This window comes from Psittacula echo (assembly GCF_963264785.1).
Source record: "Psittacula echo genome assembly, chromosome: 9".
Taxonomy (NCBI): Eukaryota; Metazoa; Chordata; class Aves; order Psittaciformes; family Psittacidae; genus Psittacula; species Psittacula echo.
The window spans coordinates 7,934,593-7,948,114 of record NC_137745.1 but is presented as its reverse complement, the minus strand read 5'-3'; the positions used below and the strand labels follow the sequence as shown (position 1 = coordinate 7,948,114).

Genomic DNA, 13,522 nt, shown 5'->3' with positions numbered 1-13,522 from the left:
TGCATATGGTTTAATAGATCCTGCACATGAGCTGTGTTGGAATGGTTGAAGTAGAATTGATTCCATTATGGGACAACGGGGGTGTTTTAGGTAATCTCCTGTGGTCTTGTCCAGCTGTATTTTTTATGTTTATGTGATGGGAAAGGAGTTTTATTCTGCTTAAAATCTGGTTTACTGTTGGGTTTTACACTGACTTCAAATCAGTGCAGATGGACTCAGAGTGATTGAAGCAGGTCGCTGATTTTTGGTTTAAAGCTAAACAAGCTATCAGACTAAAAATGCTTTAGAAAGCAATCTGTGTGTCTGCAGGTGTGATGGGGATCGTTAATTTAGCTCTGTTGATTTCTTTACAGTAAGATTGATACAAAAACTGTGTTCAGGCGTGTTTAGAGAGCTTGAAAGGTTATCTGATTTACCCAAGGCCTTGCAGAGTAATTTCCTGAAGTCCAATTTGGTGCCTCAATGGGAAATCTAGCCTAGTGCCCCCACTTCCTTTTCTGTATGTCTGATTCTGACCAGTTATGCTTGGACTTGCTGCTATTTGGTGGATGTTCAGTAGTGTCTGCTCACTTTCCAGCAGAAATATTACGAGAAGGAGCTTCCAGAGGCATGGATGTGCATAAACACTTCGCTGTCCTTTGGCAGATGCTGGGGAGACCTGACACTTTGTGCTGGAGGAGACACTGGGTCCTCCTGGAGCAGCACAGAGACTTCCAGGTCCATGGTGGTGGTAGATGAGACAGTTTAGCCTAGGTGTCTTTATAGGCTCTACTCCCCAGGCACAAATCTTTGTAGAGCTGGAGTGCTATATTGTAGGTCATGTTGTAATTGATGATAAATATTCTCTGGGTTGTCCTTCCAGCTTCACTTCCTGCAGCTTGGTCTTCCTTCTCTGTCCTTTTCCCCATTCTTCTCTCTTCACAGTATTTTAAGCTTCTTTTCTCATGTGTTCTTTGAGGATCTGCTTCAAAACTCATGAGGTTCAACTCTTCATGGATCAGAACCTTCCCCTTCCATCTCTATTGCCTCCCTCTGCAGGCATGTAACAGACAGGCCCTGTATTGATGTACTCTGGTACCACATCCATTCAATTTCACTGCAAATATTTAGCCTTCTTGCTGAGTGGAGGCAGTGGAAAAATAATTTCCTGCTTTGTGAAGAATGGATTCCGTGGTTAAAAATCAACTACCTACACAGAGCTTCAAATGAGGCAAGAAAAACTAGACCAAACTGTTTATCCCTTTCTGTCCACCTCAGAACCTCACCAGTGCCCTGTGAATAAAATAAGATTGATGTGTGCATCTGAATGATTGAAAATCATCATGTTCTAAACCTTAGAAGGAGAAGATTATCCAAACCCCAATCTTTAAATGAAGAGATTGCTGTCAAATACCACCATGGTAGTAGTGGGATGGTGAAATCACACAGAATTGCTTTTCTCCTGTGTTCTTTGCTTGAATTCAGTGCTTTCTAAAAATATGTTAGAGGTCTTGAGGGGCAGAGTAATGAGCTGAAATAACCTGAAAGAAAAGTACTGTTTGGCTTCCCTTTATGGCACACACATATGTGTGTGTCTGTGTGCGTTGGTTGGTTCCTAGCTAAATCATCATTGATTATTTGGCGAAGACAGAACAAAGAACAACAATATATTGGATTCCATCCCCAGTGCCTGTGAAATGGCAGTGGTTTGAGCCAAAGTGCTGTGAGAGGCCCGACTCTTCCTTGTTGAGCACACATGTGTAATATCTGTGTGTGATCCATGGGTTTTTTATAGAAACCTAATAGGCATGAGCATAAAGAGCATAAATTTTGAATCGTCTCTGTCTCATCTGTTAATAATTTAATCCCTGGAGGCTGTGTCCAGCTCTGTGTTCATCTCTGGTGTCTTAACTAGAGGAGATGTTTTCACCAGTTGGGGAGTGAGAGAAGGTGATGCCCGAGCAGTCGGTGGAGAGGAACCCGAGGGTAGACTTTAAGCCTGAGGTTGCATTTGAACCAAACCTTGCCTCATGTTTGGACATCAGCCCACATTTGGGCTTTAGCAGGCTGCAATCAAAGGAAGGAAGTATTCCCCATACCGTGGGCAGGCCAGGCATGATTGTGGTTGCATTCCATGCTCTAGTCTTCTCTGAGCTTATGCTGCTGGGCTGGACTACTGCACCCCAGCCCCGCATAATACAGCACAGGCCATCCCAGAACAGCTTTCTGGATAGGTTTTAGGTGTCCTCATGGAGGTGGGCTGGTGGCAATGGAATTCTGCTGTTGGGTATTTGCTGTTTGGAAAGGAAACCACTACCTCATCCCAATGAGGCGATCTCCAACTTGTCAAAGAACCTGAGTGTCCATGTAATGACATTCAAAATTGCCTCTGTTAAAGACACCTTCTTTCTCCCTACTGTAAAAAATAGTGTGGCTTAACATTAATAATTAATGATCTGTGGTGACAAAGTCACCAAGAATGGAGGAGCAAGTCTAGTGAATAATAGAGCAGTAACGAGAGCTTTTTACACATTAAGAGGGAAGACTTCCCATCACTTTTGTTCTGACCTAATCGGCTCTGACAAGATTACACACAGTGTCTAAAAGCCTCTTTAGCTCTATAGCTCTGCATGAATGTTTGACTGGTTCTCAAGATTTCCCCATAGTGTCTGCTTGGACCATGTCTCTAACCCTGAATTGGTTAAATCACTGGAAGGGCAGTGCTTTCCCTCTTAGCATTTCTGTTGAAATTCAAGGAGGTTCTTAGGTCACTTTGCTCTTCTGTTGGCAGGTGTTGTTCCCGCAGTGAGAAAGGGCCAGAATAAACTTCCTCTTAACAAAAAATAACATACTATCGATAAAATAAAGGTTTAAATATGAACAGATTGATTGAAGAGTTCTGAAAAATACCATTTGTGGACTTGGAAATCAGTCAGTGTAAGAGATTTAGTGTTGGAACTGAGTGTGTGACTCAGTTTTTCAACCTGGATTTGGGATTCAATCCTGAATCAGTGCTGGATAATCTTCAGAGGTTGGTTCAGAAAATAGCAATGAAGACAGGCAATAATACAGCTTAACCTGGATTTTTTTCTTTTCCTAAGGTGAGCTAATTCATCAAGGACATTCATCATGCGCAAGTGTCTATGTCTTGAAACAAGCTTGGCTTGCCGAGCTCGGCTGGTGTTGCAGAAGGGAGTGCCAGGGGTCTGGCCAGAAAACAGAAACACAGAATCAGGAGGAGCCTCTGTGATGGCCAGAAGGGTTCCCTGGACCCTTTAGAAGGGCTGAGGGAAAGCTGTAATGGTACAAGATGATTTTATAGTAGCTGAAGAACTTCTTCCCTTCATAGGGTCTTACTTGAGCAGTGTGTCAAGGAACCTGTGAAACATTCTCCTGTAGCAGCAGCAGATCCTGCAGGCAGCCACCTTATTGCAAGGACCTAGGGTTATGTATTGTTCTCAGGTGAAGTATTTCACTCTGTTCTGATGTGTCTCAAGTTTTATTTGCATATGACAGCTTGAACCTAGGGGAGTATTGAGACTTCATATTGGGAATACAGGTAAATCATTCTCTGCAGATGTCTTGTCACTAGCACATCTGTCAAGAGCTGCTCACTGGGGAGGTGTGAGTAGCAGAGAGATTTTCTGTTTAACACCCTGAGCTTGGTGAAGTTTAGCTGCTCAGCTGATATGTGAATACACACAGTGTCCATTGTACTTCTTGGGAGACAGGTGATGAATTTTCCACTACTATGTGAAGTTTTATTTTCCCAATAAAGCAGTTTGTCACTCTGCTGGATGTGTTAACAAGGCAAGGGCTTTCTCCCCTGTGTAAATCCATCTTTATGCCTACTTGCTGAGCCCAAGTCATCACCGGACCCTGCTAGGGCAAGGGAGAAAGGAGCCTTCTCCAGGAGTGAGCTCGTGACTGTGTCTGGATGCAGACTGCCTGCATAGGTGCTGTTTCCTCTTTCAGCTCTGTAGAGAAGCTGGAATGATGAGGGGTGTAAGGCTGGATGTGTCTGGGCCTTTCTTGTCTGATACCTGACACTTTGATATTGGCTTTTCCCGGTGGCTGATTAATTGAGCAGATTCCAGCCTTACATGGCAGCTCTTGGAGAATTCAGTGGCAGCAGGAATAAGACTAAAGGTGTAATTTAAAGATCTGTTGGTCCTGACTGTTCATTAGTGCAGTGTACACCCCTCCTATTTTGAATGAATAGGCTCTGACTGGACTAGTTTGTATCCATCGTATTAACCTGATGATTGCAAGAGTCATGGTTTAAGTTCTTTTACTGTAGAGTAGATGGGACTGAGCAGTACTTCACTAGCACTAGAGCCTGTTCTTGGATACCTGTGTACTAACATTGAAGAGGTCACTTTAAAATTACATTGGAATTTTAGGGTTAAGGCTGGAGCTAATTCATTTTGTCAGACTCACTGCCTTCAGTAAAATGCCGTTCCCACCAAAAGCCAGTTTTAATCTTGTGGTTTTGTCAAACGTATGCAAACTTACTTGTAATTTAGCCACTATCCTGCTGCTGGTTGTGCTTATGAAGTACTTTATTGTTGCTGTTGTCATTCTAAATCAATTGGCAATTTTGTACCAAATACTTCCCAGTGATGGAAAATGAAATGTTAGTAGCAGGAGTCTGACAGATCCAGATGTTAGCTGAGGAAAAATGCAAACTGATCAGTCTTGATTAAACCTCTCAGATAAGAATATCATATCAGGATAAATTGTGTTTGTTCTAATCACTCCATCAGCCAAGATTGAAGCTTGTGCCAATAAGGAACTGTTAGGAATGAATGCATGGAAAAGATTACTGGGATCTGATATGGGAAATGTTAGTCTGACTGAAGTGTGATTGTCGCCTCTATAGCTGAGTGATGCATTGATTTGCTTGATACAGACCTGACAACCATGTGGTTCACTGTTTAATTTTATCTGGGTCTGTGGGCAAAGGAAGGGCTTCTGCATCCAGGCTTATAAAGCCACTCTTTTCCATGGAGATTATTTTTACTGTTCTAAAAATACATGAGTACCACAGTTTCTATCCAGCCCATTCTCTCAAAGCCTTTGGGTCACTTACTCAAAAACTGGCTCAGAGTAAAAAGATTTTTGACCTTAAATAAGGTCCAAGAACAGGCTGGAATTTAGTTTAACTTGCTCATAGTTTCTGCTTTGGCTTCTTGAATACAACCCATTTTTCCTGCTTTTTAGTGAGGTGTCACTGCTTGAAAGCTTCCAGCAAAGTGGACCGGATGGGCTGACCTGATGTGAGCAGGAGCTGCTCCTAAAGCAGGCTTTTGGGGCTGTTGGCTAGCTCTGCTTGCCTGCTGTCCCTGTTTGAGATCCAGGGGACTGCACATGTGCCTTACTGCATCTCCTCAACTGTCGTGGGACGTTCCTTAATGAACTGTAAGAAGTGAACGCAGGGTGCCAGCTGGCCCAGCCTCCTGTCTGACATAAGGCAGGGTTTAGTTTGTTAAAGCAAAGGGTGTTGAGAGAGGGAGATGCAGGTAAGAAGAACAGAAGCCAGAAGGGAAGATGGACTTTTTTCATTACTTTACAGATTTTAAAAGAAATGCTTTTCCTTTCTCCCATTCCAAGAAAAAAGAGATCAATTTTTCTACATTCCGTAAAACTTGGAACAGAAAATAGATTATTTTTAGCTTGTTCCCTGGGTACTGTGTAGGCTTCAGTCTTTGGAGTCACTTTGTTCCCTGCTGAAGCAGATAGAGGATTTATGCAAGCTCCAGAGAAATAAACAGGAGGAAGAAGAAAAAGAGATTTCAGAACAAGTTTCTCATCTCTTCCTCCCTTTCTTTCTTCACTTACTGCTGGGCTGCTCCTGCATTTTAAATGCTTCCTTCACTTTGGCTCTTCCTTATCATGAATTACTTGAAATACTGTGAACAGAGGAGGGAGAGAGAGAGATTAGAGTTAATTTTAGGATAGAGCCATGCAGATGGATAAGCTGAAGATTTCTGGCTTTCAGGAAGAAAGCCACAGCTGAGCTGGCTGCTCCAAGGGAGAGTAATGAGCTCCAAGGGTGAAGTCTGGGAGTAATTAGAGGATAAAAATGCCTGTGAGAGGAAAACAGCACTTGTGGCAACAGACTTCTGCCCATTTCCAAAGACCCTTGAGCATCTTCACATTGTTGTTATCCAAAATGGCGCTGGCTTCATTTGTTGGAGATGAGCTCCATCAAAAACATTGGCTTATCTTTTATCCTTGAAACAGAGTCCCAGGTCTAACAGGTGAAGTCGAGATCCAGTCCATCTGTATGTTGTGGATAGCTTTGTCTGAAGCATGTGTTTTTCAGATGCAGAGCATCTTTCCTCTTTCTATCTGTCTGGCGTTTGAATGGTCAGATTTTAATTCTCAAGGCAGAACAGTGTGACGACCTTATTATCCTATCTCTGCAAATGAGTAAGCAGGTTCTTCCTTTCAAACTTGTCTGTAGATGTTGGAAGTGGAATCCGTTATCCTTAGGACCTTCATAAATTCATATTTGTACAGAGTCCAAAACAAAAGGACAGTAATCTCAATGGGGATGTTTGGATTTACAGTTAACCAGTATAGAGCTGTTTCCTTAAGTCAACACACAAGAATAAAACACTCTGTGTACAGACCTTCGACAAACATACCTGGACTGTGACGTGAGGAAACATTCTGCAGGCATTAATAACGGAGCAGCAGTGTTGACCGCAGCCATGGGAATTATAGGCAGTGTGGCATATTCCTATTCACCCAACAATGTCTCACTTGTGTTTGGTGTTTTCGTTTGCTCAGGTGGATTTGCAGCTGCAGTCACCACACCTCTTGATGTAGCGAAGACCAGAATTATGTTGGCAAAGGTAAGAATGGAGGAGCCAGCGGACATGCAGGTGAATGGCTTGGATAGTTTCTCTGTGGTCATTACAGAATGAAATCCAGCATCTCTTAACTGATTTCTGTTCTTGTCCTCAAAGGCAGGATTAGATGTGAACAGGTACTGCATACAGAACTGATGAAATTGTTGCTTCTTTCCTCAAATTGCTCTTCTGGTGTTTTCCCTGTCTGAGAAGGGCTTGTGCTTGTGCACTTCAGAGCCTCATGCATTGTCTTTAGGAGAAAATCCTTGCAGAGTCAGACACCCAAAGCTGAACTGCCCATCAGGGATTTATTCCTCTGTTGGTTTGATAGTTGTTGGGCTTTAGAGTGCAAGGAGGGCTTGGCACTGGATTTTCTGTCCTAAAATTTGAAGCCATAGAGATCATGATGGCTTCCATCTGCCAACCAGGGCAGAAGGAGGATTGCTTATATGATCAGTAGGTTTAATAAGAGTCACATTGCAGTGGGGTGTATCTCATTGCTGAGTGTTGTACCTGCTGCAGCTTCTTTGATTTTGGACAGTATGGGTGATGAAACTGTAAGCACTGGGTTTCATTTGTGTCTGCTGCTATCGTGAGCAACCAGGTCAGTGTTAGTAAGAGAATGATGATGCTTTAGGGTGTTCTGAGCCCCGAACAGCATCTTTGTATTAGTCATCTCACGCTAACTAGATCACATATGTAATTTAATTGTCTGTAATACTGCTGTTTGTCCTCTGTTATGCACTCAAGGCTATTTTCACGTGCAATACACTACTCATGTTGTTGTGTTGGGTTTTTTCTTTTAAGTAAATCTCAAGGATGCTGTCCTCTTGCAGTGACCAGCAAAGTTACTTGTTGATGCTTTGAGTGTGTTTTTGTTAATGTCTTACTCCAGTGTCAGTTGCTGGACATATTGTTGAGTGTAGTGCAGAAGGGACTGAATAGCTGGTTCTGATCTAATCAGCTCTGTGACCTTGGCATGATCATTTGGTTCTTCCATGCCTCAGTTTCCCTTTCTGCCCTTTACCTCGTTCCTGGAGACTGTGTCTGGTCATTAGGATGTCTCTAGTTCCTGTAATGTGGCACTAACCATGGACAGGGAGCTCAGTAAATAACTAAACCTCTCTGCCAACAGTTTCCAATCTCTCTCTTTCTGTGGTGCAGGCTGGTTCCAGCAATGCTAGTGGGAATGTTCTGGCTGCACTTGGTAGCATCTGGAGGACACAGGGTCTGTCAGGGTAAGGACATGCTGCATCTCAGGTGATGTATCTGTGTGTCAGCAGGTGGGATGGTCTGCTTATATTTAAATGATTGATTGATGGCTTGGCTTCGCAAATGAAGATTTGGGAAGGGCTTTACCTATGCTTACTACAAGCGCGATGAGGACTAAAAGGGCAATGTGGGATAGGCAAATCCAGTTGGAAAAAAGGCTGCTTGGTCATTCAGGGTGTTTCCGAACAAGACTGTCTCTCTAATACAGAATAGACTTTCAATTGCATGGACAGGGAGCCGCTGTGGGGTAACTAAGAACAAGTCCCTCCAGGGAGGTCTCGTGTCCTCGCCTTAGCACTGGCTGGGAGCAATGTCCATGGAATAGCCCGGAAACAGGGCATATATCCATGGTACCATCTCCAAGCTTAGCTCCAGGCTTTGAAAGCAAGTGTGGCTTTGTGTTTAACAACCTGTGATGGACTTTTCTCCATGAATGTGTGCAGTTGTAGTTTGTACCCAGTTAAACTTCAGGTGTGTGAGTACCACAGTTTCATCTTGAAGTGTGTGAATTACCCCTCCTGAGATGCCAGGGAAGGCCAGTGCCGGAGCCACATGTTCCTTGTGGACAGTCTTTTCCTCCTCCTGGCAATTTCCTACTGATTGCAAACGCCAGCAAGGTCTCCTCTGTTCCTTTGTATTTGCTCTTCTTACTGAAAGCGTGGTGGGAGCAGGCAATGCCAATGTGGTGCCATAAAAACATAGAATGGTTTGGGATGGAAGGGACTTTAAAGATCATCCAGTTCCAACCCCCTGCCGTGGGTAGGGACATCCCCCATGTCCCTTTGAAACTGAGGTTATTGGAAGCTTTCCTTGGGGCTTTTTGCTGTAATTTCTCATGGGTTGTTAATCCACTTGATGTGGCTGATGCTTTCAGTTGCTGCTTTAACACATGTAAGCTGTCGCTCGCAGCAGTGTGCACATCGCAGCCTGGCAGGGGACAGGTTTCTCTTCACATGTGATCTCCACTCGGCCACCTCATAAAAGTCCAATTCTCTTTCTACACGTGTGGGAAATAAAACAAATTGCAGGAAGTTCCTGAACACGGATTGCAGGAAGGTGCCCAGCTGTGCGCCCAGCAGCGCTCAGGTTTGCCCTTTGAGGTGACGAGCTGAGGTGGCAGTGGATGAGTTTTGGGTCCGACATGGCCTGATGGACTCTAGGGCATGTTTTGAACATAGGAAGAAGTGAGGCCACATCTTCTGCTAATGGCAGAAGGGTGTGAGGAGGCATGGATTTGACTGGAGAAACCTTCCCCTTTTCCCCAGGGGAAAAATGAATATGTGTGTTTGTGTTCTTTTCAGGGTGTTTCAGCAGTCCCCTTTTCTAAACAACCCAAAATTAAGCTCTTCCTAAAGATGGTACCCATGGAGTAGGACCAAAGGGAACACAATTCAATTGAAATCAAAACAATAAGCTAGTCTGGAGAAGAAGTAACATGGAGAGGAGGCCAAGCTGTGTCAGCTGCAAGGAAAAGGAAGAAAGTCTTGGGAAAAATAAATGCAGAGGCTGCCATGCCTGCTGCCAATTATGAATCTATTAATCAAAACCAATAAAAATGTCGGGCTTTTTTGGCCCGTTGCACGAAATGATTTATGGCTGCTCTTAATAAATCTCGTACTTGAAGAGGAGGAATTCTGAGGGCAGAAAGATGTGTTGCTTATTGCCACCTTATTAAAACCAGAGCACAGGCCTCAGCTTCCTGGTCTTGCACCTAGTAAATCCCTCTGCTTCATGCCAAGAAATTGCACATCCCTTTCTGTGCAGGGAGAGCCAGACCTGTGGCGGGAGGTAGGATAGGGGTGAGGTGAGCGAATCCATGTGCCTCTTCACTCTTGCCAACAGTGTGGATGAGCTGTTCACATGAGAGCAGGTTTACATCTTGTCCCATTGCTCGTCATGCAAGGAGGACATGGTGGTGTTTGAAACCTGTTGATGAAGCTCAATGAGAAAGACAAGGGTTATTTGAGTGAGAAATCTGGTGCAGTGGCACATCCCAGCTTGTGTGTAGTTGGTGATTTACACAAGGCGTCCCGTTCCTCGGATGAGCTTCCCAGTTGGAGCAGACATGCAATGGCTGGTGTGAACCACACCGCTTTCCAGACCCAATGTGAGTGGTGAGAGCAGCTCCTGTGCCTGGGGCTTGCTGCTCTATGAAACACAGAGGGAGCAAGCTCAGTGCAGAGCTGTACTTGGTGTTTCTCAGCATGGCCATTGGTTCGGAGTGTAACACAGAGGTTTTGTGGCTGAGCACACAGTGCCTTTTCCAGCGTGGGACGTGCTGTGTCCAGGCCCTGCAGTGTCTGTCCCAAGGGGTAACTTCAGAAATCCTGGTTTGTTTCTATTGAGAAAGAATTTGCTTTTGGTTGCTGAGTTGTCACCCAAACCCATTGCCTTTAGCCTCTGGGACTGTTGGGCTGGGAACCCTGGAAGGCGTGCACATGGTTGAAGAGGAAGGGAAAATCCAGGCAGGAAGAGAAGAGTGGCAGGGTGCTAGGGTCAATCTGTGCAAACAGCAGATACCAATAGACAGATCTGTGTCCACCAGAGCCGTGGCTGATGGGGCCAGCAGAAATGATCTCGACTTACCTCACCTGCTGATGAGGGCAGGTGGGGACCAGTTTGGATCAGGCCTGCAGCTATCTCTGGATTCAGGACAGCCCTGGAGCTATTCAGTGCTACCCGCCTGCAGAAGAGGAAGCATTGATTGAAGAGGCCACAGGTGGAGGTGGGAAAGGGAAACTGGGGGGGGAGCAGGGCCAGGATTCTTGGAAGTGATGGTTAGTAATAGAGTTTGCCAGGGATGCAGCTTCTGGGTAACTCAGTTATCTGCCCCTGTTTGTGTAATAGCTGTGTCTCGAGTGGGCTGTTCTGTAGATGAATGTCTGCCCCTCCTGTAATGAGGGCTGCTGGATTCAGCAGAAGGATGGTGAGCGTTCTGAGAGCAATGCTGCACCGTAGGATTTACCCTATCAGCGCTCTGTCCATACATGCCTTGTACAAATTACCCTGTTTTAAAGCTGTCATTATGGTAATAGACCCAATTGCTGTCTAGTAAAGCCATAAAATGTTTCCATGTGCCTCTGTGCTCCAGGCTGCTGAGCAAAGCTCATTATAGCAAAACCCAGCCAGTGGATTTGGATTCCCCAGTGCAGCAGGACTAGCCTGGCATGGGGAAGCAAATTGCTCCCTGGGAGTACCTCCATCTCCATCTCACTGGGAATTGCACCTTGTACCATGGTGGACATGCTCCCAGCAGGGACCATGCTGAGGACAGCATCCTGGGACCTCAGCCACATTGGGCTGTGAAGGGCTTCTGCTGCACAAGTGATAGATCAGCAAGGGGATGCCAGATGGATTCAAGCCTAATGTTTAATCCTTGCTTGCAACAAGGGAAGCCTGTAATCTTCTGGGAGGATACACTGGCCTATCCTGAAGTTGTTAAACCAGCTATGAGCTTAGATGTGTTGAGCCAATTGGCTTTGCCAGAGCTTCCTGTTAACTTCCAAGAGCTATTAGGAATCAGGTACCTAAAACTTGTGATGGCTGAACGCTTGCAGCCATTCCTGCTGGTCCCTGTTGTGTGTGATGGGAATGAGCTGCTGCGGTGAGCAGGGCTGCGTGTGCCATGGGGAGCTCCTGGCAGGGAGAGGGGATCCCTCTGACAAGGCTGGATGAGGGCAGTGGAAGGTGGGATGCCTGCAGCCCTGCGTGAGGATGCATCTGAGCTGCTCTTTCCATGCATGGCCCACAGCCTCCAGCACCTGAGGAGTGAGGTTAAAAACCACAGTGCTTTGTTAGGGAAGTCCAGACAGGTTCCTCCAGTGAGCGTGGGGTGGGACTGAAGACAACAGCAAGAGAGAGTTTGTGTTGGCTTTGTCTCCCGAAGCCCCTGCAGCATCCTGGCAGCATCCTCTCTCCCCTCATCCGCTCAAACAGCCTTTCCTTTGCCTTCAGCTTGTTTGCAGGTGTTGTCCCACGGATGGCAGCGATCAGCCTGGGAGGCTTCATCTTCCTGGGGACATATGAGAAGACTCGGCAGCTGCTGCTCTGACACAGCCACATCCTGCTGGAGAGGATGCTGAGGAGGAGTTCACCCATGGATGCAGCCCCTTACCCGTGCTGCAGCAGCTGTTGTGCCGCTTTCACTGCTACAGAAGAGTAAATCCTCCAATAATCCAACTTCCCAAATGAGGAATTTTCCTGCATGGAAAGCGAGTGAGGTCACTGCGAGAGTCCTGCCAAAATAGTGGTGTCTGGGGGGGGGTATAAACAGCCAATTACAGCGGCTGAGAGCAGCATTGTGAGAACTCCTGCAGGGAAGGGGGTTTGTGAGCGTGGAGGCTGAAATAAAGTGAGTTTTCATCATTCAGTGGCACCTGCCTCATAACGCGAGGAGGGGTTTGGTGGTGGGGAAGGGGCTGATGGAGTTACAGCACTGCGAGTGGTCCAGGTTGGGAGAGCTCTTTGTAAAAGACAATAATCCATTTGTTTCTGATTTGAGCTGTGTTTTGTGGAAGTTTATATTCCTGTTGATACCTACAGGTGCTCAGCAAGCATTCCTGTGTGGGAGCCAGTGCAGCTTCATTGATGGGACTCACGTTTCTCCAGTAAAAGCATGGGCTTGTATTATTTTACAGCTCTGCTTGTGCAGAGACGTGCAGCTCGGCCTTCTTCCTCCCACAGCAGCTGAGGAGCAGAAGGCTGGAAAAGCAGAAGCTCAGGAGGAAGCTGAGGAAGGTTGGGCTGGGAGAGCGCACAGGTTCTCGTGCTGGTGTATGGATAGATCCTGAGGGCTCTCAGGGGGATGCTGGCAGGCAAAGAAAACCTCTGCTGCTGCTCTCGTGTTAGGAAATGGATGCTGTAGCAGCCAAAATGGTGCAGGGACGAGCTCAGGGAAAAGCCTTGTTGAAATTACTCAAAGTTATCACCAGGGTCTGGGGTGGGAGCCCAGCAGCTAGGCTTCTGCAGTATGATCATAATGAACTTTCTTGGCAAGAGAGGTAAGGGATGAGAGTGAATGTTACTGGAAAGGGCAAGCATTAGTAGAGCATAAATACGGAACACTTTATATTCCTGCTTTTCTGGCTGTTTGTTGTTTGAATCCATGTTACTCATCTGCCAAAACATCATAGGTACTACTGTATACATTAACGCTTGACACAGGAAGTCTGTCTATATTGAAGGGAGCACCTTTGGCATGCACCGAACACCCTCCTCATGCTGCACCGGTATGGTGGGATCCGAGGGACTGGGTCCAGCAGCTCACGAGTGTGCCCTGGGCTCAGCCGAGGGGCTCCTGGGCATTGGGATGCTGGGGGGAGCTGTGTGCTGGGACACGGTGCAGCGTGACTGTGGTTGGGCTTGTGCAGCACCGGCCTCAGACTGGCAGTGAATGCAGCTTCCAGGTCATC

The 13,522-nt window shown here is 46.0% G+C and overlaps 1 protein-coding gene across 1 annotated transcript in view; it reads left to right on the top strand.

Annotated features, from left to right (window-relative positions):
* The window catches only part of SLC25A26 (solute carrier family 25 member 26), a gene marked incomplete at both ends in the record, with an annotated part of 82,966 nt that extends 70,804 nt beyond the window's left edge, over positions 1 to 12,162 (top strand). Inside the window, 3 exons of the mRNA XM_080625499.1 lie at positions 6,778 to 6,842; positions 8,004 to 8,077; positions 12,066 to 12,162. Of these exons, the coding sequence (XP_080481625.1) occupies positions 6,778 to 6,842; positions 8,004 to 8,077; positions 12,066 to 12,162 (236 nt within the window). The remainder of the gene's footprint in view (positions 1 to 6,777; positions 6,843 to 8,003; positions 8,078 to 12,065) is intronic.
* Positions 12,163 to 13,522: the final 1,360 nt, after the last annotated feature.